Raw genomic sequence first — 25459 nt, forward strand, 5'->3', positions numbered from 1 at the left:
TGTCATTAACCAAAGTCACATTTCACATGTTTTGTGTGTTTAGAACACACAGATGATGTTCATTACTCTTATTGAATTTAACAACTTATATCAAAGATAACCTTCAATTTGTGAGTTACCATCTGCTTTGGACCAAAGAATAGGTCCAAATACTAAATACTAAGGTTTTTGGTTTTTTTTTTTTTTCTGAACAGCTTGTAGTAAGAGCTGTTTATATATTAATTGCCTAATTGAATTATTATGGATTTTAATGTTTTAATTTTCAAGCAATTTGGGGCTTATTGTGGTGACATCTGCTCATATTTTGATAGTTTATGGTGTTTAGCAGTCTCATCAGAAGGCTATTTTGGGTTTACAACACAGTCCTGAAAATAGTCATTTGCTTTCTGCGTCAGGTTACTCTCAGGAGTATTGTCCTATTTCTGTATTTCTACCAAAGAATTTATTTCATAATGAAATGCATTTTTATTGTATAAGAAAAGTCCATATTCCCTTGTCCCTGCTTCAGTCTAATGCCCTTAAATGTCTATTCAAACAACTGTAGAGTTTTGTTTAAATCTTATTTTCCTTCAGTGGTAGATTTTTTTTTTTTTTCAGTTATTCTGGTTATTACTTTCATCTTACAGATCCTTATGATGTTTTAAAAATACACTGTAATGAAACTTAACAGCCTATGAACCTGCTTATAGAATCTTTTTTAATCTCCTTTCTTTGAACAGTGTAACTATAAACATACCTCAGTGGGAATAATTTCCTTGAATTTCCTTAAAAACGTTTCAAGAGGTTCTGATTAATTCACTAATAAGAAACAGCTTCATTCATAGCCCTGCTTCTGAATTTGAATTACATTAAACCTGGCACCTTTTTATATCACTTAAGACTATTGAACAAGAGTTTACAGAAAATGGTAGTCATTTAATTTCCTTAGTTTTTGAGCTTGTGGATAATTTAAACCCTGTAGGAGCCTGGATTCACTCACAGCCAAAGACATTTCTAAGGAAGGAGGTACATATCCTTAAATAGATGCTGGTTGACTGCTTTGTGTTTATATTGACTGAAAAAAAGCGAGTTTGTGATATGAAGGATTATCTTGTGAGATACACTCCTGGCTTCTTTAGAAATCTGTGCAAATACAGAACTGCTCTGAAATGGAAATGTAGGAGAATAATAGCGGAAAACTTGAGACCTGTTAGTCAGTTCTTCCTTTTGCTTTATTTTAGGAAGCCGAAAGAAGGGGGGAAAAAAGGATTCTAATGTTTCCCTGTTTGCAGGAGCACAGAAATGAGTGAATATCTGCAGACAAACATGCATGGCGTGATTATTGTAACATTGGCCCAAACACTGTTTATCAACTTTCTGTGAAGCATCTTTCTTCTCTTTAGGATGTGTACGGTTTAATTTATTGATTGTATATGATACACTCCCTAAAACAAAGATGTTTCAAGTGGGCGTTCATTATCATTGAATGATAGCAGAACCCTTGTCTGCACTAAAATCAGTGTTACTTACTTTGAGACGTTTTCCTTGTAAATCTCTGCATGTACCATAATGCTGATGGCTGGTTTTAATTACGTCCTTTTTCACGTTGCAATAAAACTGCATAGTTTGTGTAAAAGTTGAAGACAGAGGGTATGAAACAGTGAAACGTGTTTGAGATGACAAAGGAAAAGAAGAATAGGAGAGATCAAAGGTGAACAATTCCCAAAGAATTTTCAGGTTTCTTTTGTTTTGTTTTGTTTTTTTCCTTCTTCTTTTTTTCAGTCTCTTTGTTTCTCACCAGGCAGGTCCCAGCAGACACTTGGCGGTTCCTATGATCCGGTGCTGGGGAGCCGACTGGTTCAGAGGTCTACACATGAAGTCACCCTAAAGGTACACCCCTGCGTTTGATCTTCGTTCTCTACCTGAGTTTCGTTTCAAATAGAACTGCATTTTGCCAAAACTGAACACCTTCCATTTTAAAATGATCTCTGTCTGAGGTCTTTCTTCTTGCTGAGATTCAAGGTAATTGTTGTTTAATCACTAAGTCATGTCTGACTCTGCGACCCCATGGACTGTAGCCCACCAGGCTCCTCCTCCATGGGATTCTCCAGGCATGAATACTGGAATAGGTTGCCATTTCCTTTTCCATGAAGGTAATAGACAAAGCGTTATTAAATAATGTTGTGCTACTTAGTTGATTCTTTAAGATGAATTGGGCTTTTTTGCCTTCTAAGAATTTTGGGAAATTTCTAAAGAGATGGGAATATCAGACCACCTTACCTGCCCCCTGAGAAATCTGTATGTAGGTCAAGAAGCAGACAGTTAAAACCGGACATGGAACAAGACTGGTTCCAAACTGGGAAAGGAGTACCTCAAGGCTGTATATTGTCACCCTGCTTATTTAGCTTATATGCAGAGTACATCATGAGAAATGCCCGGCTGGATGAAGCACAAACTGGAATCAAGATTGCCGGGAGAAATATCAATAACCTTAGATATGCAGATGACGCCACCCTTATGGCAGAAACTGAAGAGGAACTAAAAAACCTCTTGAGAAAGTGAAAGAGGAGAGTGAAAAAGTTGGCTTAAAACTCAACATTCAGAAAAGGAAGGTCACAGCATCCGGTCCCATCACTTCATGGCAAATAGATGGGGAAACAGTGGAAACAGTGAGAGACTTTATTTTCGTGGGCTCCAAAATCACTGCAGCTGGTGACTGCAGCCATGAAATTAAAAGACGCTTGCTCCTTGGGAGAAAAGCTATGACCAACCTAGACAGCATATTAAAAAGCAGGGACATGACTTTGCCAACAAAGGTCCATCTAGTCAAAGCTATGTTGTTTCCAGTAGTCGTGTACGGATGTGAGAGCTGAAACAAAGAAAGCTGAGCGCCAAAGAATGGATGCTTTGGAACTGTGGTGATGGAGAAGACTTTTGAGAGTCCCTTGGACTGCAAGGAGATCAAACCAGTCCATTCTAAAGGAAATCAGTCCTGAATATTCATTGGAAGTACTGATGCTGAAGCTGAAAGTCCAGTACTTTGGCCAACTGATGAGAAGAACTGACTTATTGGGAAAGACCCTGATGCTGGGAAAGATTGAAGGCGGGAGGAGAAGGGGACGACAGAGGATGAGATGGTCGAATGGCATCACCAACTCGATGGACATGAGTTTGAGCAAGCTCCAGGAGTTGGTGATGGACAGGGAGGCCTGGCGTGCTGCAGTCTATGGGGTTGCAAAGAGTCGGGTGCGACTGTCCTGAACTGAAGTTGAAGCCGAATACGGAACCAGCTATTTTGAACTTTTCTGGGTCTTACCAGGAGCAGGTGACGGCTTCTAAAATCAATCCCTCTCATCAGCATTATGAATTAAAATTAAGCTGCAAAATTGATTCTAATTGAGGGCATGAGTCTGTATCTTATTTGGCTCCGGTATCTTAATTCTTTGCCTTTTTAGTTTCTTATTATGATTTGTGTCTGTCTGAAAATTGATTTCCTACTGAACCTTGAAAGTTATTAGAAAAACATGTCGCCTGCTATCAATAGATCTAGTGAGATGATCAAGTGTACCCAGAGGAGCAGACCAAACAATCACAGATGCGCACACGTCAAGAATGGACACCCAGGGAGTTCCTTGGTGGTTCCAGTGGTTAGGACTCTGCGCTTTCCATTACAGGAGGCATGGGTTCCATCCCTGGTCAGGGAACTATGATCCCGAAAGCCATGTGACGCTCCCCCCCAAAAAAAATGAAAAACCAGAGTTGAAGCCCATGTCTCAACCTAAAGTTGAGGCTTCCCCTCTCCACCCTATTTCAAGAAGAAGCACTGTTAATATTTTGGAAGATGGAATTTTAGGGTTTGATTGGATCCTTTATTTTTTTGTGTTTTCTGGTTCTTTAATTGTTTTAATAGAAAAAAAAAGCACTGATAGAAGTTTTGTTACTTTAAAAAAATAAAAGATGGAAATTTGCGGAAGATTTTTTGCTTTAAAAAGAACCAATCAGAAGTAAAATGATAGGCCCAGATTTAACCACAGGAACAATTTTATATGGTATTTTTGTTTAAGACCAAACATGTAGCAAGCTAAACATGTACCGTCGGCCCTTGACTGGGCCGCTTTGAACTGCACCGGTCCACTTATACGTGGTGTTTTTTTTTTTTCCCCGGTAAATACCTAACTGCTGTGCGCAGTGCATAAGTGAATAATCCACATGAGGAGCCATGGGTCTGGAGGGCCCAGTTAGTTATAAGTGGATTTTTCAGCTGTGTGGGATGTTCACCCCAAACTCCATGTTGTTCAAGGGCCAGCAGTATTAGAATGTCAGTATTTTACTGAATTATCTGGAAGGGGTAGTTTGGTTTTTTAAAAATGAAAAATTAGAAAAGGTTGATTGAGTCTGTGACATCGGATGTTCAGGTGGTACCATGAGTCTTTTAATGGCCAAAGAATATTCCTTCGTATGGCTATACCAGTGTGTACTTTTATCCATTCATCAACTGATGGACATTTGTGTTTACTTTTACTGAGTGGTTCGGAATAACGCTGCTGTGAACATTTGTGTACAAATTTTATCTGGATATATGTACCTTCATTTTCTCTTGGGTATATATCTCTGAGAGAATTGCTCGGTTGTATGGTAACTCTGTTTAACATTTGGAAAAATCGTCCCAACTTTTCCAAAGTGGCTGCACCATCAGTCAGTATTGTTTAAAACGCAATTGAGTCATATTTTAAATGTCAGAGGGACGAGGGGAGAGAGAAGGTCTGTTGCTCATCAGTGTGTTGATTGGATCTGAATTCAGTATTCAGGGAACACATAAGCGTTGAGTGAATTGAATTGAACGCACACGTTGACTTCCTGCTGTGAGTTGGGCATTGGTGTTTAACTTCATAGCTGACTCTGGAAATTCGTGTAGCTTTTGATGATTCCGCCACCTTCCGTAAGGCTTAGGAGCGATCCTCATAGCTCATATACCCACGGAGGCCCATGGTGCCTCCATGACCGTGAGCTTGGGAGTCATCTGTAAATCACAGCCCTTTCTCTCTGCGCTGGGTGGTGTGTGTCAGAAGGTGAGGGCTTATGGCTGTTCCTGTTCTTGTTCATTTGCCAAGTTGTGTGTGACTCTCTGCAACCCCTTGGACTGCAGCACGCCAGGCTTCCCTGTCCTTCACCATCTCCCAGAGTCTACCCAAACCCACGTCCATCGAGTCGGTGATGCCATCCAACCACCTCATCCTCTGTCGTCCCCTTCTCCTCCAGCCCTCTTTCCCAGCATCAGGGTCTTTTCCACTGAGTCAGCTCTTCGCATCAGGTGGCCAAAGGATTGGAGTTGCAGTTTCAACATCAGTCCTTCCAATGAACACCCAGGACTGATCTCCTTTAGGGTGAACTGGTTGGATCTCCTCGCAATGCAAGGGACTCTCAAGAGTCTTCTCCAGCCTCCCACTTCTAAAGCATCGATTCTTTGGTGCTCAGCCTTCTTGATGGTCCGACTCTCACATCCATACGGGACTACTGGAAAAACCATAGCTTTGACCAGACCGACCTTGGACTGTTCCCGTTTGACTTAGCCTAGTTTCAGCAGGTCCCTCCTCGGAAAGCGACGGACACACAGCAGATGATGGCTGTGGTATCTTCTTGGCTCTTCATTTCAGAGTGAACGGGTGGGTTATCCCCGAGGAGTGTCCACATTCTTGGGGCATCACCTTCAGGTTCCCAGACGGGAAGATTTCCGGCCGGAAAGCGACAAGGCGGGCGTGCTCTAATGCAGAGAGGGGAGAATCTTCTTTGGGAGAGCGCGGTTGGCAGACATTTTTCCGTCAAGGGCCAGAGAGTAGATGTTGATAGCTGATGCTTTGTGGGCCCCAGGGTCTCTGTTGCTTTCTTCTGCCTTTGCTCTGTGACAGCCGCTACTGATCATGCACAAATGATTGAGTGTGGCTGAGTGACGGCAATACTTCGCCGACGGGCACTGGAATTCCGATGTCATCGCGATTTCAGGAGTGGCAAAATAGCATTGTTTTGATTTTCCTTTTAACCATTTAGAAACAGAGACGCCGTAGAGAGCTCCTAAGCCTTACGGAAGGTGGGCGATGTGTGAATCTGCCTGTGGGCTGCCGTGCACACCAGCCTTGACTTCGAGAAAGATACCTGTTTGATTTCTCCATCTTCTAACCGTGACCTTTGAGTTGAAGGGCCTCTGACGTGCGGCTCTTCAAGGTCCATGGCGAGCTTAAGACAGCATCCACTTTGTGGTTTCCCTCGTGGCTCAGATGGTAAAGAATCCGACTGCAGGGCAGGAGACACGGGCTTGATCCCTGGGTCGGGAACATCCCCCTGGAGGAGGGCATGGCAACCCACTCCAGTATCCTTGCCTGGAGAATCCCCACGGACAGGAACCTGGCGGGCTACAGTCCATGGGGTCGCCAAGAGTCAGACACGATTGAAGTGACTCACACTTTATTACTAAGTTGTGGTTGCCTGACCAAGACCCTGTAGTTGCTCATGGACTTTAGGAATTGCAGGGCCTTCCATGAGCAGAGTGGCTCTGGACGTGTGTAACCAGCCTTCCCCAGGGGACATTTGATCATGTCTGGAGACCTTTGCGGAAGATGTTTGCTCCTGACGCCCAGTGGGTGGAGACCGGGGATGTTGTTCCACATCCTGCAGGGCATCGGGGAACCCATCACAGAGATCCATGGTCCCGAGTGTCCACAGCACCGAGTCTGGTGACCCCTCCCTGCTCCCGTCAGTATTTCTATGTTTTGATCTGCGCAGTCCTCTGGCTGTGAGAATTTCACCTGCTGAGCGTTTGATGACAAAACTGAATGCCTTCCGCTTGCTGATTTAAGTGTCAAAGGATGCTCTTGGGACACTTGACTTCACGATGCTTTTAGTATTTTTCTTTGACACGGTGTGGTGATGTTGTGTGTGCATGCATGCTCACTCGTGTCCAGCTCTTTGAGACCGCATGGACTGTAGCCCACCAGGCTCCTCTGTCCCAGGGATTTCCCAGGCAAGAATAGTGGAGTGGGTCACCATACTCACTTAACGCTGAAGCGTCACAATATACTTTTGTTATCGTTTTTCAGCGGCTTAGTCATGTCTGACTCTTTGCGACCCTGTGGACGGCAGCACGCCAGGTTTCCCTGTCCTTCACTGTTTCCCTGAGTTTGCTCATGTCCGTTGAGTCAGCGATGCCATCCAACTATCTCAGCCTCTGTCGCCCCCTTCTCCTCCTGCCCTCAATATTTCCCTATTTCAGCACCAAGGTTTTTGAGATACAGGCTGACTCAGACTCCTGCCTTTATATGCACAGAGAAAGCCACAGGGTTTTGTTTCTTTTTTTTTTCATAATTCTGGAGACCACATTGTAGGAGTCGACGACCTCACTTAGGACTTCACCTACCACAGAAAAGGGAATCATCCAGGCCAAGATAAATCTTGCATATGTGGCTGAAAATCACAGTGTCTGAGAGTTTTCGGAACCAGCCTGTGTACATCCCTGTGATTTGTCAGAGGGCCTAGTGCAGAGACTCTCATTCCAGCCCCTCGGTCTCAGAGATAATTGAAGTCTGTAAATTAATTTACAGACTAACCGGAAGCCTTAACTGGCAGAGCCACGTCCTCCAGCAGAGAAGGGAGAGGACATTTTTACACTGAAGCTGTCCATATCTCCAGAGGCACTTTGCTGTGAAAGCTCGGGCACCTGAACTTGAATTTCCCCGCGTGGACGGAAGACTGTAAAATGAAACTCTGCTGTTGGACTTAACGTGTGTGTGTGTGTCTGTCTCCCTGCGATGCAGACCTTACTTGGCAGTGGCTTGCTGTCATCGGGGTGAACGTTTTTAGGAAGGTTTCCTTCTTGACCTGCCTCCCAGTTGGGCAGAGAAGTGTGGGGTGGGCACAGTGTGCAGCTCAGAGGGTTTGAGAAGGGGACCCCTGGCTGCTCGGGAGGGGGACACGTGGTCTTGGCCACATGTCTTGGGCCAGGACGCCCTGTCCTCTGCCTGCTTCGCGCCTGTGTGCACAGGGTTGGAACGAAGCCCACCAACCAGCCACTAATGAATCCGGCCAGGCAAATAGGCTCAGAAAGGCCCCTTTCTGAAGGCCTCACCCTGGGGGTGCTTTTCGATTTCTGTGAAGCGCGTCATTATTTTTCTAACCCGAGGAGGCTCCCTTCTCCCTGCTGTCTCAACCCTGCCAATTTCTTTCTTCCTTAGCTGGGTTGTTCTCATACTGATTTTCTGAAGACGCTGCCAGGTTTTAATTACATCCTAATGAATGTGACTGCAGTTCATGTTCGTAGGAGGAAATTTGGAAAATACTGAAAAGGCACACCACACGTACACAGATTTAAGTCCAGCATCATCCCAGCCCTGGAGAGACCAGTATATTTTATTTTACTGTTTATATTTTAGAGGGTAACTTTTATTTGTACATGTGTGTTTGTGTGTGTGTGTGTGGTTTGTGTGGTTTAGTTGCTAAGTTCTGTCTTGACTATTTGCAACCCCATGGACTGTAGTCCGCCAGGCTCCTCTGTCCATGGAATTCTCTAGGCAAGAACACTGGAGTGGGTTGCAAATTTCTTTCTCCAGGGTATCTTCCCCACCCAGGGATTGAACCTGGGTCTCCTGCGTTGCAGGCAGATTGCTTACCCACTGAGCCACCAGGGGAGGCCTTGTGTGTATGTCCACAATGAAACTGAGGCACACGCGCATTCCGTTTGAAGCCTGCTTTTTTTTCCACATAGCACTGTATTGTGGACATCATCGCCGGTCATGAAAATCTTTTTGAGGACTGCAGTCTTACTAGCTCACTTGATTCTCTTATTTAAATGGTGGCGCTACTGATTATGAACCCGCCTTCCAATGCAGGAGACGTCAAGAGACGTGGTTTCAGTCCCTGGGTTGGGAAGATCCCCTGGAGGAGGAGAACAGGGCCACCCACTCTAGCATTCTTGCCTGGAGAATCCCATGGACAGAGGAGCCTGGCCGGGCTATGGTAATAGGGTTGCAAAGAGTCGGACACGCTGAAGCAAGCTAGCATGCCACTGCTGGGCATGTGAACTCTGGTGAGGAAAGAATAGTTCTTTGATTATGTTTATAATTTTGGACCATTTGGCTCCCAAGTAAATAAATATAACTATAAAATTAGTGAAAAATCTTACCTTTGGGGGGACTCTTTTTCTTACTATAGAATAATATGCGTGCAAATACTCTTTAGTAAAATGAAGATAAGTCTTTGGGGGAAGAAAAGGTGAAACCACTGTTGACATTTTCTTGTTCCCTGTCCAATCTATTTTATATATTCTGCAATAACTGAAGACCAAGTATAAAAAGCATCTTTTATTGAATAGCACTCATTACTGTCTTTGGACAACAAAAATGTTTGCAGTCGTTTTTCAGCAGTTACTTGGCGACTTCGTTTCCGTTAATGCAAGCAGAGCAGGTGTGCGATGTGATGAAACAGGCTTGCTTCTTCTCCACCTTAGTCTCCAGCAGTGTGTATAAAAGCATTTATATGTAAATGTTGATGCACACATTAAACGTCTCGTAACTGGCCACTGGAAAACACAGTTTCCATTTGAAAAGAGAGCAGGGTTATGGACTGCCCTGGTGGCTCAATCCGTAAAGAATCCACCTGCAGTGCAGGAGACCCAGCTTCAATCTCTGAGTTGGGAAGATTCCCCTGGAGGACGAAATGGGAACCTACTCCAGTACTCTTGCCTGGAGAATCCCATGGTCAGAGGAGCCTGGCAGGCTCTACATTCCATGGGGTCGTGTAGAGTCGGAAACAACTGATCAGCTAAACCACCCCCAGTGTTATGGAGAAGGGAAGCCAGGAGGTGAGACCTACTGCGTTGTAGTCAGCAGAGAATCTGTGAAAGCGCCTTGCTGCAATGAGGTCATTTATAGCAGATTTTCCAGCAACTCTGGCTCTGCACCCTCACTCCGCGTGGAATCAAGTCCCAGAGCCCTGAGCCTCGTCCAGAAGATCACTTCACGCCATGCATTCTTCCAGCGTCCAGGCCAGCAGACTCAGAGCAGAGACAAGACCTCAGACCAACTTTTTCTTTCATCCCTAGAGAACCACGGAAGGGGCTGCATACGGCTATGGTAAGAGACCGCGTCCTAACAGCAGTGATTGCTAGGAGAGAAACTTCTGCCACGGATGATACCACGCTGAACACCACGCTCCCCACCCGTGGGCAGGGAAGCTCACTCGGCCTTTCTGTCTTCATCTGCCAGAACCGACGCTCAAGTGGCTCTGTGGTCATTACATGCTTTAAGATCATCACAGCGCAGTTCAGATTTTGTTGTTTGGGGAGCGGTCCTGTCTCTTGCTGGAGCATGAGAACATATTAAATACTGTACACGCGATACAGCCAAACCCTTAAACACCATTTCCCGCTCTCACTGTTTTTAAAAAGCTATCTATTTGTTTAAACTTTTTACTTGGTTTTGGGGTGCAGCCAATTAACCACATTGCAATAGTTTCCGGTGGAAGGCAAAGGGACTCAGCCGTACATTAAATGTATCCCTTCTCCCCCAAACTCCCCTCCCATCCAGGCTGCCGCATGTCATTGATCAGAGTTCCCTGTGCTGTGCAGCAGGTCCTTATTGGTTCTGCATGTTAAATACAGCAGTGTGTCCATGTCCATCCCAAACTCCCTAACTGTCCCTTCCTCCATCCTTCCCACTGGGAACTATAAGGTTATTACAGAGTGTTGAGCAGAATTCCCTGTGCTGAACTGCAGCAGGTCCTGTCGATTATCCATTTGAAGTATAACATCATAGACACGACTCCTCTTGCAACTGAATTTTGAACTGTTTTGTGACCGTGTTTATTAAGAGTTTTTTGCCACCTGGAAATTAAGTTATTTATAAAAGAAAAATACTGTAAATAATCTTCCCTTCAGCTTCCTGATGGATTTCAGCCCCCAGTGGTTATTTATGTTGGAATACTCACGTCAAGCAGGAAGTCTCCAGACGTGTCATCAGCTCACACTGATTTTTTTGTTCTTCTGAAACCAGATCAGCACATGGTGAACACAGTCATTTCCTTTCTGCTCGGTCAGAACTGCAGAGATCTCAGATCTACCTAACGGGAGGTGCCGCCGATTGAAACTCTGGAATGGCAGCCCACTCCGTTATTCTTGCCTGGGAAATCCCATGGACAGAGGAGCCTGGCGGGCCGCAGTCCATGGGGGTCGCACAGAGTTGGGCACGACTTATCTCACACATGCATGAATCAAAGCTGGGTCAGCCAAGAAAATAAACACCACGTCACTAATCAAGGCCCCATTTTTGTTGTTGTTTTTGGAGGTGTGTTCCTCGGGGAGGGGAGCTGGACTCCCTGCTTTGAGGATGCTTGCGGGGGGGCGGAGTAGGATTAAGAGCCCTCCTGCGTCTCTGTGGTGCTCGGGGCCCTGGTCTGGAAGTGTGTGTAGAAGTATGTCATCCTCACCACCTTCTGGGGTGGGGAGGGCAGCGGTTCTCAGCATCCGCAGTTTGGCAGAGGTGGAAAACCGAGCCCTGCGGTCCACAGCTCCATGGGGATGAAGGTGAAATCAGCATCAGGCCTGCTGGCTCAGCCTCAAGCCCACCCCACAGCCCGAGTGCCACTTTCTCTGTTCTCCTCGGTGCCCTCAGGACATGATTCCCCCTTAGCTCCAGCCAATCAGTCCCTGGAGGTCCACACCATCGCCCTGGGGTTCCCCTAACTTCATTGCAGCCAGCACAAGCATTTCCCTGGAGGAGGGCATGGCAACCCACTGCAGTATCCTTGCCTGGAGAATCCCAGGGACGGAGAAGCCTGGCAGGGCTACACATAGCCCATGGGGGTCGCAGAGAGTCGGACACGACTCAAGTGACTCGCGTGCTGAGCTCCGTAAGAATCCTGCTTGGCCGATGACACAGGCCGACTCCTGCCGTCTCAGAGTCCACGGTCCAGGCACACAGGGTGGTCTTTCTGCTCCTGGGTCCCGGGGAGCGCTCGGTCCATCCTTGAAGATGCCGTGGTCTCGGCCAGTCTGCCACGGAATCGAACGCTGTCGGTTCGCTCTGGGTCCATGGGGCGGCTTGTGACTCCCCGCCTCCTAATAGAAGTCTCGTAACCATGTCGATGTCTCGGCTCCTCGCTGATGTGTGTCTCGGGCCACGTGTACCCTGTGGGTTCTGTGCAACCAGCCACCGTCTGTCCTGGGGTTCTGTTGAAGCTGTGATCAAGCGCTGTGTGATCCTATTGCATGCAGAATCTTAAGTGAATCAAGTTGCGATGTTCCCATTTTCTGGTGCCCCTGATTTTGTATCCGTTAATGTGGTTTACAGATGAGTCTGTGCCAGCATTATGAAACGCATCAACTCATGTTTTGGAGGAAACTTTTCACCTGTATGTTTATATGTTTAAATAATTATGAAAGCTTTATGTCACCAGGAAATACAGGGAAAATTTTTCACCTGTATCTTTATATATTTAGGTAATTATAAAAGCTTTTTGTCACCAGGAAATACAGGGGGAAATTTTCACCTGTGTGTTTATACGTTTAGATAATTATAAAAGCTTTATGTCAGCAGAAAATACAAGGAAAATTTTCACCTGTATGTATATATGTTTAGATAATTATAAAGCTTTATGTCACCAGGAAATACAGGGGAAGTTTTTCACCTGTCTGTGTATATGTTTAGATAATTATAAAACCTTTATGTGACCAGAAGATGCAGCAGGAATCGGGCATTAGCTGCCTCCTGAGTATTACGTGTGTCAGTTGTTTTCCAAAAGAAACGCGGTCGAGGAGGAACACGCAGGCAGTGTCTGAAACGTCTCTCCGCTTTCTCCTCTCGCCTTTTCCGACAGAGGGTGGTGGCTGCTGCTTCGTAAAGACCTCATCCCCGCGAGGTGAGGCTAAGATGAGCATTACCAGTGACGAGGTGAACTTCCTGGTGTACCGATATCTCCAGGAGTCAGGTAAGAAGCCGGCTTCCTGTCCAGAGCGGGGAAAAAAACGCCTTCTTCCAACACGCCACGTGCAGGGCCAGCAACCACGGATGGAAAACCTGGGGTAGAGAGAAGAAAGAGCTCGGGATGCTCTTATTCAGAAGACCAAAGGGAGGCGGAGAAGGGGCTGGGCCGTCCTTCCTGCTCCTGGGGCGGGATGAGGGATCATGTTCTGGTTTCCACTGACATTTCTGTTCACCTGAAACCATCCTGGAATGAAGATCAAGTGAAGGGAAAGTAAAAGTTGCTCAGTCCTGTCCGACTCTTTGCAACCCCGTGGACTATCCAGTCCGAGGGATTCTCCAGGCCAGAATACTGGAGTGGGTAGCCTTTCCCTTCTCCAGGGGCATCTTCCAGGGATCAAACCCAGGCCTCTTAAATTGCAGGCAGATTCTTTACCATCTTAAGCCACCAAGGAAGTACCTCTAATAAAGTGAAGTCAAGTGTTAGTCTCACAGTCCTGTCTGAGTCTTCGTAACCCAAAGACCTATAGCCGACCAGACTCCTCTTTCCATGAGATTCTCCAGGCAAGAATACTGGAGTGGGTGGCCTTTCCCTTCTCCAGGGGCATCTTCCCCACCCAGGGATACAACGCAGGTCTCCCTCATTGCAGGCAGATTCTTTACCAGCTCAGCCACAAGGGAAGCCCGTTAAGATCAAGAGCCGTTGTGATAGATGTGGGGAAGGGTGGGGAGGATTTGGTGTTCTGGGTCCCCATCCTCGGGAGGGCCTTTGTGGTCTCGTGTATATGTATGGTGTATCTATATGGGGGTGGGGCATTTGGTGTTCTTGGCCCCCACCATAGGGGAGGGTATTTATGGGCTGGTGTATACATATGGTGTATATACATGGGGAGGTGGAGTGATTGGATGTTCTCAGCCCTCACCATAGGGAAGGCTTTTGTGGGCTGGTGTATAAATATGATGTGTGTATGTGTGTGAGTGTGTGATTGGTGTTCTTGGCACCCACCATAGGGAGGGTATTTATTGGCTGATATATACATGTGGGCTTCCCGGGTGGCTCAGCTGGTAAAGAATCCGCCTGCAATGCGGGAGACCTGGGTTGGGAAGATCCCCTGGAGAAGGGAAAGGCTACCCACTCGAGTGTTCTGGCCTGGAGAATTCTATGGACTGTATCGTCCATGGGGTCGCAAAGAGTGGGACACGACTGAGCAACTTTAACTTCACATACATATGGTGTATATGTATGACGGTGGGGTGATTTCATGTTCTCGGCCCCCACCACAGGGTAGGCATTTGTGGGCTGCTGCGTACGTATGGTATATATATTATAGGGTGGGGTGATAAGGAGTCCTTGGCCCCCACCATAGGCAGGATGTTTATGGGCTGGTGTATACATGTGGTGTATTTACATGGAGGGTGGGGTGATCTGAGTGTTCTCAGCCCCAACCATAGGAGAGGCATCTGTGGGCTGGTGTATAAATATGGGGGCTTCCCTGGTAGCTCAGCTGGCAAAGAATCCGCCTGCAATGCAGGAGACCCCAGTTCAATTCCTGGGTCGGGAAGATCCCCTGGAGGAGGGCATGGCAACCCACTCCACTGTTCGTGCCTGGAGAATCCCATGGACAGAGGAGCCTGGCGGGCTGCAGTCCATGGGGTCGCAAAGTGTCTCGGACACGACTAAGTGACTAAGCGCACAAGCAAACATATAAATGTGGGGTGTGTGTGTGTGTCTGTGTGAGGGTGTGTGTATATATATGTGTGTGTGTGTGTGTGTGTGTATATATATATGGGGGTGGGGTGTTTGGTGTTCTTGGCCCCCACCATAGGGAGGATATTTATGGGCTGGAGTATACGTATGAAGGTGGGGTGATTTTATGTTCTCAGCCCCCACCATGGCGAGGGCATTTGTGGTCTGGTATGTATGTATGGTGTATATATATGTGTGTGTCTGTGTGAGGGTGTGTGTGTGTGTGTGTATATGGTGGGGTGATTGAGTGTGTTCAGCCCCCACCATAGGGAGGGCTCTTGTGGGCTGGTGGTGATGGACAGGGAGGTCTGGAGTGCTGTAATTCATGGGGTCGCAAAGAGTCAGACACGACTGAGCGACTGAACTGAAATGAACTGTATACATATGGTGTATATACATGGGGACTGGGGTGATTGGATGTTCTCAGCCCCCACCATAGGGAGGGCTCTTGTGGGCTGGTGTATACATATGGTGTACATACATGGGGGTGGGGTGATTGGATGTTCTCAGCCCCCACCACAGGGAGGGCATTTGTGGGTTGGTGTATACATATGGTGTACATACATGGGAGTGGGGTGATTGGATGTTCTCAGCCCCCACCATAGGGAGGGCTCTTGTGGGCTGGTGTATACATATGGTGTACATACATGGGAGTGGGGTGATTGGATGTTCTCAGCCCCCACCATAGGGAGGGCATTTGTGGGCTGGTGTATACGTATGGTGTACATACATGGGGACTGGGGTGATTGGATATTCTCAGCCCCCACCATAGGGAGGGCATTTGTGGGCTGGTGTATACATATGGTGCACATACATGGGGACTGGGGTGATTGGATGTTCTCAGCCCCCACCATAGGGAGGGCATTTGTGGGCTGGTGTATACATACGGTGTATATACATGGGGGGTGGGGTGATTGGATGTTCTCAGCCCCCACCATAGGGAGGGCATTTGTGGGCTGGTGTATAAATATGGTGTATATACATGGGGGTGGGGTGATTAGATGTTCTCAGCCCCCACCATAGGGAGGGCATTTGTGGGCTGGTGTATACATATGGTGTACATACATGGGGACTGGGGTGATTGGATGTTCTCAGCCCCCACCATAGGGAGGGCATTTGTGGGCTGGTGTATACATATGGTGTATATACATGGGGGTGGGGTGATTGGATATTCTCAGCCCCTACCATAGGGAGGGCATTTGGGCTGGTGTATACATATGGTGTACATACATGGGGACTGGGGTGATTGGATGTTCTCAGCCCCCACCATAGGGAGGGCATTTGTGGGCTGGTGTATATATATGGTGTACATACATGGGGACTGGGGTGATTGGATGTTCTGAGCCCCCACCATAGGGAGGGCATTTGTGGGCTGGTGTATAAATATGGTACGTATATATATATGTGTGTGTGTGGTGGGGGGTTTGGTGTTCTTGGTCCTGACCACAGCATTTGTGGGCTGGTTACAGATCCGTGTACAGAACTGGTGTGGGGTAACTCAGTGGGCTGGCTTGAACAGAAATGCACCGTCCCAGCGCCGTGGAGGACAGCAGCCTGAAGCAGGGTGCCAGCTGCCTTGCTTTCTTCCCGCGACAGTCTGCCTCAAGGGGGTCTGCTCCAGCCTGTCTGCCAGCTTCGGCTGGCCCGTCTTTGGCACTCCTTGCTTTGTAGGCGCTTCGTCCCCCGAGACCTGCCTTCACCTTCACGAGGCGTTCTCCCTGTGTGCACGTAACTCTCTGTCCACGTGTGTCAGATTTCTCCTTTTCGTAAAGACACCGTCATACTGGATTAGGGGGCTCACAGTATTCCAGCACAACTTTGTGTTAACAAATGACATCTGCAGGGACCATCTTCCAAATGCCGTCACATTCTGAGCCATACTGTGGGGCTAGGACTACCAACCTATGGAGTTGCAGGGGACACAGTTAGAGCTATAACAGTTGGTTCTGCACATACTGAAGGTTTATGCACTTTGTGTCGTGTTTTCTATAGTCTGCAAATTGATTATTCAAGAAAGAAGCCAGTTCTCACATCCCACTTCCACACATGGTATCATTGAGGGTGATCCAAGTGTGAGTCCCTGGGTCCAGACTCTTTCAGAATCAGCCCAGAAGGGTGAGATGGGCCAGTCTTGCAGGCAACCCAAATGGCTCGGTTGTGATCCTCGGTCAAAAGAGATGAAATACGTGGGGCCTGCCACGTTATAAGTAAACCTCTCCCCACACAAGCCTGAGGTCTCTGTTCCTGCTGTCAACCATAGCTAGCATTATTCATGAAAAGTACGCCTTCTTCAACATACACATTTGACCATTTGGATTAGCTCTTGGTAGATGCTTCGTATAAAAAAAATGATGAGCAGAAGAAAACATGTACCATCCCTCATCGATCAGGGAGGTCACGCCCACAACTGTGATAACCTAACCTCAGAAATTAACCAGGAAATCTCTCACCTGGACTCCAAGTGTCCTCCCAGCACTGATCTCATAGATTCCCAGAGATGTCTGCAGATGAAAATTAGACGTCCCAAACCGTGCCTCCCTGAAGACTTCCAGCTTGGAATTCAGGATTCTTTCCCTCTAGAAACACCTGCACAAAAATAGGCTGAAAAAGTACGCTCCAAATGTGTAAACAATCTTAAGGTGAAACTGCCGTCCCTCTGTTTATGAACATAAGGGTAAATAGAGACTTGCGAAAGAAAACTTCTGTGTAACCCAGAGAAAGGTTTCTCCCAGTGGGCAGTCCCTACGGGCCCCCCGGGGCAAGAGCGTTGCTGGCCTCTTTGAATAAACACAGAAATGTCTATGCCTCCCCACAGAAAAGCGAGACTTCCTTTTTTAGGATTTGTTTACATTTGTCCCTCATTTGTTGAGAAACTTTCTGTAACCAGGCAACTGGGTGAGGAGCCTTGGGAGACGCAATGTATAGAATTCCATCAATGCCAATTGTGTGTAGCGTCTGCTGAGCGGCTGTCGTAATTTGTCAGAGCCTCGAGTAGAATCCCATAGATCGAGCGAGGAGTTAAGAGATGACTGTGTGTGCTCCTGACGACTTTGTGTGTCCAGGAGCTGCCTCTGGTACCCCCATACGACGTACTCCAAAGAAGAAACGCCGAATGTTGTTAAGCGTTCATGGTGGGATTGTTTGACATTTATCTCAAATCCGTACGCTTTGGTTAGGTGGAGGTTTAGTTGCTCAGTCGTGTCCGACTTTTTGCAACCACATGGGCTGTGGCCCACCAGGCTCCTCTGTCCGTCAGATTTCCTGGGCAAGCATCCTGGAGTGGGGAGCCATTCCCTTCTGCAGGGGATCTTCCCGACCCAGGGATCGAACCCAGGCTTCCTGCATTGCAGGCACATTCTTTACTGACTGAGTCGCCGGGGAATTTACTGAGCAGCCATCAAGTGGACGGAGCACGTTCTTGGCCTCATGATGTCTCCTTTCTAACTGAAAGGAAGGATGGCCTCATCATGTCTCCTTTCTCGCTGAAAGGAAGGGGAGGGAAATGGAAGGGAGAAGAAGGAAGGAGAAGGAAGATTAGGGACGGGGAGAAAGGGGAAGAAAAAGAAGGCAGGAATGAAAAGGAAAGCCCCTCCTGATCAAGTATCTGTGCTCTCTCTCCTTAACCAGCATCAAACCCATCATCCATAAATTCTCTATCACGCTAGGCGACTCACTCACCTCCTCCCAGCGTGGCTTCTCCGCTAGCGGTTCGAAAGTTCCATTTTCAAGTCTTCCAGTCGTGTCACCCCCCCCAGGCTGTGTGTGTAGAACGTGTGTTTACAGGAGGTTGGGAGACGGTGGGTGGGGAGGACCCTGCAGGAAGGCAGACCTCTGGATCTCTGGGGGGTCTGCTCTTTACAACCAGGCAGTGGGTAGACCTGGCATGTTCCACCCCGCCTCGAGGCACAAGTTCTCTGCTATGGCAGGGGCTGGGCTGGTGCAGAGTCCTGCAGCACATGTGCCAGTCAGGATGTTCGGGGCTGCAGAGAAGACAGTCCCCATCAGAAGATTTGATTGCTCAGGCACCCCAGCCCACCAGATAGCTGGGAGGTGCGGTACAGAAGCAGCACTTTCCTGAAAGTGTTACGACAAAATGCTCATCACATCTCCTCAAAGTCAGGGAAAGTATCTTGGAAAGGGGCTTGCTTCCTTTTCTGCCCTTAACAGGCAGGATTTGCATCATCTAGGATTCTTCTCTTGCAGAAGGCGATGGCACCCCACTCCAGTACTCTTGCCTGGAAAATCCCATGGACGGAGGAGCCTGGTGGGCTGCAGTCCGCGGGGTCGCTAAGAGTCGGACACAACTGAGCGACTTCACTTTCACTTTTCACTTTCATGCATTGGAGAAGGAAATGGCACCCCGCTCCAGTGTTCTTGCCTGGAGAATCCCAGGGACGGGGGAGCCTGGTGGGCTGCTGTCTCTGGGGTCGCACAGAGTCGGACACGACTGAATCGACTTGGCAGCAGCAGCAGGGTTCTTCTCTGGCCTCCCTCCGCCCTGCCATGGATTCCACAGCCTCTAAGGCAGACGGGGTTTCATGGCGTCACTGTTGTCTAAAGCAAGGGCCGTCCCTGTGGAAGGCGCTGTCTGGATGCTATTGTTTATGGTTGCTCCTCTTGGCAGCCAGATAAGGAGATCAGTTAGTGAGCAAGGCTTTTTTTTTTTTTTTCCAGTTCAGCTGGAGATTTAGAGCAGCCCCAGCAGAAAAGTGGCTTAGTTGTGCTTTTATTTATTTATTTATTTTTGCATGAGTTGCGGCAGTCCACTTCTGAGGGCTAGGAGTCCATCGGCCTCTGCCTCCTGGGGCTTAATCATGTGGTCACTTTTGTCATCCGGACGATTTTTAAGAAGCAGATTGAGGCAGAGCGTCTCTGCCAACCAGCCTATCAGTTCCCTTCACGATCGGTGTCCAGCTTCTCCATGCCTCCGCACCTTCATCTCTACCATGTATTTTTTTTCTTTTATGTAGAGTATAATTTTCACGCCATAAAATTGACCCTTTCTGGAGTCCAGATGTGCAGCGTCTGCCAGATGTTCAGTGATGCAAACACCTGCACAGGCAAGATATGGAATGGTTCCCCCACCCCCAAAACGTCCCGCTTGAACCTTCGTAGTCCACCCCTCACCCTACCGCAGCGGCTGGTGACCTCCAGTCCGCTTCCTGGCACTGGAGGGTTGCCTCTGCCAGGATGACTGAGAACTGAATCTCTGCAGCGTGTGCCCTCGAGAGTCTGGCTTTTCTGACTCAGTGCATCTGAGATTGGATAATGCCGGTCCATACTTCAGTAGTACTTCTGATATATGCTATATGGGCTTCCACAGTGGTAAAGAACCCGTCTGCCAGTGCAGGAGATGCGGGTTCCATTCCCGGGTCACGAAGATCCCCTGGAGGAGGGCATGGCAACCCACTCCAGTATTCTTGCCTGGAACGTCCTATGGATAGAGGAGCCTGGCAGGCTGTGGTCCATGGGGTCGCAAAGAGTTGGACATGACTTGAGACACTGAGCCCGCCCCGGTATTCCATTTTATGGATGCAGGGTGGTTAGCCGTTTGTCCTGTGGAAGAGCATTTTGTGGTTTCCAAGTTACAACTAAGGCTCCTAGGGGCATTTGCACACAGGCTTTTGTGGTCTGGGCTTTTCCTTTTTCTTGGGCGGGTATCTGGGAGGTGCACAGCTGGGCCAGGTGACCAAAATGGGTTCCGTTTATCAGAATCCACTGTGTCCGCTTCTGTCTCACTCAACAGCAAGGCATTTCACAACCGCTGGTGGTGTTCTAGATTTCATTCCTGCCGCGGAGCTATTGATAATCGGGTGCCTGGGGCGCAGGGAATATTGCAAAGTAGGTAAAAGGACATTGGCCCCCTGCAGATATATCTGCACGATACTGATGAAATGTTAACGCTTCCTCTCGGGGTTTGAAATCAGCATCCGTGAGCCTATTACCAGGGTCGTGGTTCCCGCGGATCCGCTGAGTGGGACAGGGTCCACACGTGCCCGCCTGCTTCTCCTGAGCCAGTGCACCCTCTGCAGGAAACTGGGTGGGAGGCTCTGTTGCTAGATAGACAATAGGTAGATACTGCAGCCATGAAATTAAAAGACGCTTGCTCCTTGGAAGAAAAGCTGTGACCAACCTAGACAGCATATTAAAAAGCAGAGACATTATATTGCCGACAAAGGTCCATCCGGTCAAGGCTATGGTTTTTCCCGTGGTCATGTATGGATGTGAGAGTTGGACTGTGAAGAAAGCTGATCACCAAAGAATTGATGCTTTTGCACTGTGGTGTTGGAGAAGACTCTTGAGAGTCCCTTGGACTGCAAGGAGATCCAACCAGTCCATCCTAAAGGAGATCAGTCCTGTATATTCTTTGGAAGGGCTGAAGCTGAAACTCCAATACTTTGGCCACCTGATGCAAAGAGCTGACTCATTAGGAAAGACCCTGATGCTGGGAAAGATTGAAGGTGGAAGGAGAGGGGGACAACAGAGGATGAGATGGCTGGATGGCATCACTGACCTGATGGACGTGAGTTTGAGTAACTCCGGGAGTTGGTGATGGACAGGGAAGCCTGGTCGCAAAGAGTCGGACACGACTGAGTGAACTGAACTTGATATGCTTAGTCCCTAAGTCATGTCCGACTCTTTGCGACCCCATGAACTGTAGCCCACCAGGCTCCTGTGTCCATGGGACTTCCCAGGCAAGAGTACTAGAATGCATTGGCAATCCCTCCTCCAGGGGATCTTCGCTACCCAGGGATCGAACCCACGTCCTCTGAGTCTCCTGCATGGGCAGTCAGGTTCATTACCATGGCCCCACCTGGGAAGGCAGAAGCTAAAACTGCAAGTGCATTGATTTGCATGGGTATTCATGCAAATTCACCCAAGGTATTCATGGCTTGGGGGAAGTATTTCCCCTACCTCTAGCGTTGTGCCCAACATCTGCACGCCATGAAAAACAGAGCCCTTAATCAAAACCTTTTGGCGACTGTGGTGGTAGCTTTGACAGCGAACAAGAAACACGAGTGAGAAATTGAGTTTCCCTCATGTTTTGTCAGGTGTTACCAGGCTGGGTGTCCCCAGTGGCGGTCATTTGAAACACTTTAGACAATGAAAGCAGCCTTTCGTTAGGGCGCAGATGGCAGAAACTCATTTCGCGTCTATCAGAAATCAACACAATGGTGCATTTCTCTGCTTACTGTGGGGATTTTAAAACATCTGCGCCTGGTGTGCTGCAGTCCGTGGGCGTCTCAAAAGTCTCGGGTACAACTTAGCGACTGAACAGCAACAAAAAGACCTTCAAGGGACTTCCCTGGTGGTCCAGTGGTTAAGGCTTCATCTCCCATTGCAGGGGTTGTGAGTTCGATCCCTGGTTGGGGAGCTAAGATGCCATGTGCCTCGAGGCCAAAAAACCCCAGAACATAGAACAGGAGCAGCATGGTGACACGTTGGATAAAGACTCAAAAATTAAACACCTTTGGATAAGATTGGAAACTCCTTCTACAGTAAAATATACTTCCTACTTTGTCATGATTCATGGTCCAGAGGCTAATCTATGCATATCTGTTGAGTACCTGCCGTCTTCTGCGAGGAGCGCTGGTGGTTTTCGAACGTAAGCATCTGCACACAGGACAGGTGCTATTTTCTGTCGTTGTTCAGTTGCTCGGTCGTGTCCGACCCTTTGAGACCCCATGACTGCAGCCCGCCGGGCCTTCCTGTCCATCGCCGACTCCCGGAGCTTACTCAAACTCTTGTCCATTGAGTCAGTGATGCCATCCAACCATCTCATCCTCTGTCGTCCCCTTCTCCTCCCACCTTCAATCTTTCCCAGCATCAGCGTCTTTTCCAGTAAGTCTGCTCTTTGCATCAAGTGCTCAGAGGATTGGCACTAAAGCTTCAGTATCAGTCCTTCCAGGGAGTATTCAGGGTCTATTTCCTTTAGGATGGATTGGTCCCGCTCCCATATCTGCACTCACGTGACTGGCCAGGTAGAATCAGGTGAGTTTCCTTTGGTTTACATAATACACACATGGCTTTGTGTTCTATATTACCCTTGTGAATAAATGTTACATCACCAGACTCTTGAGGTTTTAGATGGAAGGTAGATGGCATTTTTCCATTCATTTTTTGGAGCTTCTGTTAGGAGAATGGTTAGAAAGATTTCCTGACCATGTAGCACACACCTATGCCCCACCCCTCCTCACGTCAGATTTAGAGTAAGATTTAGGTGGCATTTTCTCTCCAAAGGCAAGTCCAAGCACAGAGCCGAAGGTTGGTTCTGTTCTGAACACACAGAGGTATGACTCTGCAGAAATGTTCCCGAGCAGTGTAAAAATTATGCATATTGGTGGTCCAGGGATTAAAAATTCCCCTGCCAATGCAGGTGACACAGGTTTGATCCCTGGCCCGAGAGGATCTCACATGGTGTAATTCACTGAATAAGTGCTTCCCAGGTGGCTCAGTGGTTTAAAAACAAAAAAAGGTATTTACCTGCCAATGCAGGAAACCTAGGTTCTATCTCTGGGTGGGGAAGATCCCCTGGAGAAAGGCAAACCACTGCAGTATTCTTGCCTGGAGAATCCCATGGACAGAGGAGCCTGGAGGGCTACAGTCCATGGGGCCACAAAGAGTCAGACACGACTGAGTGGCTTTCACATAGACGCTGTGTGCCTGGGTAATGCTTACACACCGATCGGAAAGGAGGAAAGCTGAAGGTTTGCAGTCAGGTGACCCGTCAGCTGATTGTCACTCCCTGGTTTTGATACTGTCTTACGGCGAGAAAAGATGTCACCGTTGAAGGTGGCTGGGTGAAATGACTCCGCTGTTTTCACAGCTTCCTGTGACCTCATGATAATCTTGAAATTACTGAAATAAAAAAAAGACCAGAGAAATCATGACTTTGCGCTTCCATGGTCTGCAGAGCTTTGCCTATCACTGAGATGGAGAAGGTGGTCAGTAATTCAGATGCAGCTGAGACATTTTAATTAAGATTTTGCAGGTCGTTAGCCAAGGCACAGGCTTCGGTTCTAATGGAGTGTCTTTTGTATAATGGGTTTGAGCGTTACCGTGTTAGCTTAGAAGCGGATAGCCACACAGCCATTCTGGGGCTTTTGGCAACAGAAAAATAATAGAGTCTTCTGAAGGTGAATGGCGGTTGTCATATATCCAGAGCCAGAGTTTTGCTTCCTTGGTAATTCAGCGGACTCAAGGGTGCATCATAGGCCAGGCTCACCTGGCCGGCCCCTCCTGGGACATTGTTGTGAGAAGCATTTGATTGGCACCATAGGGGCTGGAAAGGCTGTATCGTTAGCAGAAGGATAAAAGTCCATATTCAGGGACGTGCCCTAGTAGCGTCATGGATAGGAATCCACCTGCCATTGCAGGGGACCTGGGTTCGATACCCGGTCCGGAAAGATGCCACATGCTGGGGAGCCGCTAAGCCCATGAGCCGAAACGACTGAGCCCACGTGCCCCTCGAACCCATGCTCTTTCAACAAAAGAAGCCACTGCAATGGGGAGCTCAGGCCCTGCGACTCGAGAGTAGCCACAGCTGGCCACAACCAGAGAAAAGCCCGCCCACAGCACCAAAGACCCATCACAGCCGAAAACCAATAAGTATTTTAATAGTGTTCTCCAGTGTTCTTCTGCACTCCTTGTCCTGTGTCTTGCCAGGTTTTTAATATCCCCATTGTGGTCTTCACCTTGCAGATTTCTCCTAGGTGGGCAGAGTTTGAGGGTCTTAATCTCTTGGATTGATGCTTTTGAGCTGTGGTGTTGGAAGAGACTCTTGAGCGTCCCTTGGACTGCAAGGAGATCCAACCAGTCCGTACTAAAGGAGATTAGTCCTGGGTGTTCATTGGAAGGACTTGATTCTGAAGCTGAAACTCCAATCCTTTGGCCACCTCATGCGAAGAGTTGACTCACTGGAAAAGACTCTGATGCTGGGAGGGATTGGGGGCAGGAGGAGAAGGGGACGACAGAGAATGAGATGGCTGGATGGCATCACCAACTCGATGGACATGAGTTTGAGTGAACTCCGGGAGTTGGTGATGGACGGGGAGGCCTGTTGTGCTGCGGTCCATGGAGTCACAAAGAGTCGGATACGACTGAGCAACTGAACTAAACTAAACTGAATCTCTTGGAGGGACTCTGAATGGTCCGAACAGCATTGCATTATCTAAAGACGCTCAACCTTTCCTAGAGGCCAGGCTTCCTGAACCTCAGCACTGTTGACCTATGGGCTGGGCGGCTATGCTCCATGGTAGGTTCTTAAAACGCATCCCTGGACTCCACCCACTGCATGACAGAACGCCCTGCCCCCTCACCCTCCGTGGTGACAACCAAAGATGTCTTTACCAAAGATGCCTTTACCAAATGTCCCTCTGAGGGCAGAACCACCCCTAGTTGAGAACTTGATAACATCCTTCAGTTGTGGGATGTGTTTCTTCAGTTAGCTTTTATTGCAAAGTGCAGTTGTCACGAGATTCTCATTTCTTCCTTCTTTTTCATCTTCTTGGGTTACATTTTGATTCTTTCTCCAGGACACGAGTGAACTCTAACACTGGTCCTAGCGGTCCCTGTTTTTATTAAATTTTTCCAGAGTACTTTTCCCCTCGAAGAAGGAGGGACTTCTGCCAATGCTGTTCTCCAGCAGATAATAAAATAATTGGGAGTAGCTGTCTTCAATCTGGGTTTTGTTTTTCTTTGGGTTTTGGTTTTTTATTGGGGGGGGGACTCCCGCTGAGATTAGATAATCAGGGAAGGAGTGTTACTCTTA

At 48.0% G+C, this 25459-nt stretch overlaps 1 protein-coding gene across 1 annotated transcript in view; it reads left to right on the forward strand.

The window, feature by feature from the left end:
- The window catches only part of LOC129534938 (F-box-like/WD repeat-containing protein TBL1X), a 259363-nt gene that overhangs the window by 186659 nt on the left and 47245 nt on the right, over positions 1-25459 (forward strand). Inside the window, 2 exon segments of the mRNA XM_088834558.1 lie at positions 1781-1869; positions 12838-12948. Of these exon segments, the coding sequence (XP_088690684.1) occupies positions 12891-12948 (58 nt within the window). The 5' untranslated portion in view covers positions 1781-1869; positions 12838-12890.

The sequence above is a fragment of the Moschus berezovskii genome, chromosome Y (assembly GCF_049115385.1).
Source record: "Moschus berezovskii isolate FMDL1 chromosome Y, NW_MosBer_1.0, whole genome shotgun sequence".
NCBI lineage: Eukaryota > Metazoa > Chordata > Mammalia > Artiodactyla > Moschidae > Moschus > Moschus berezovskii.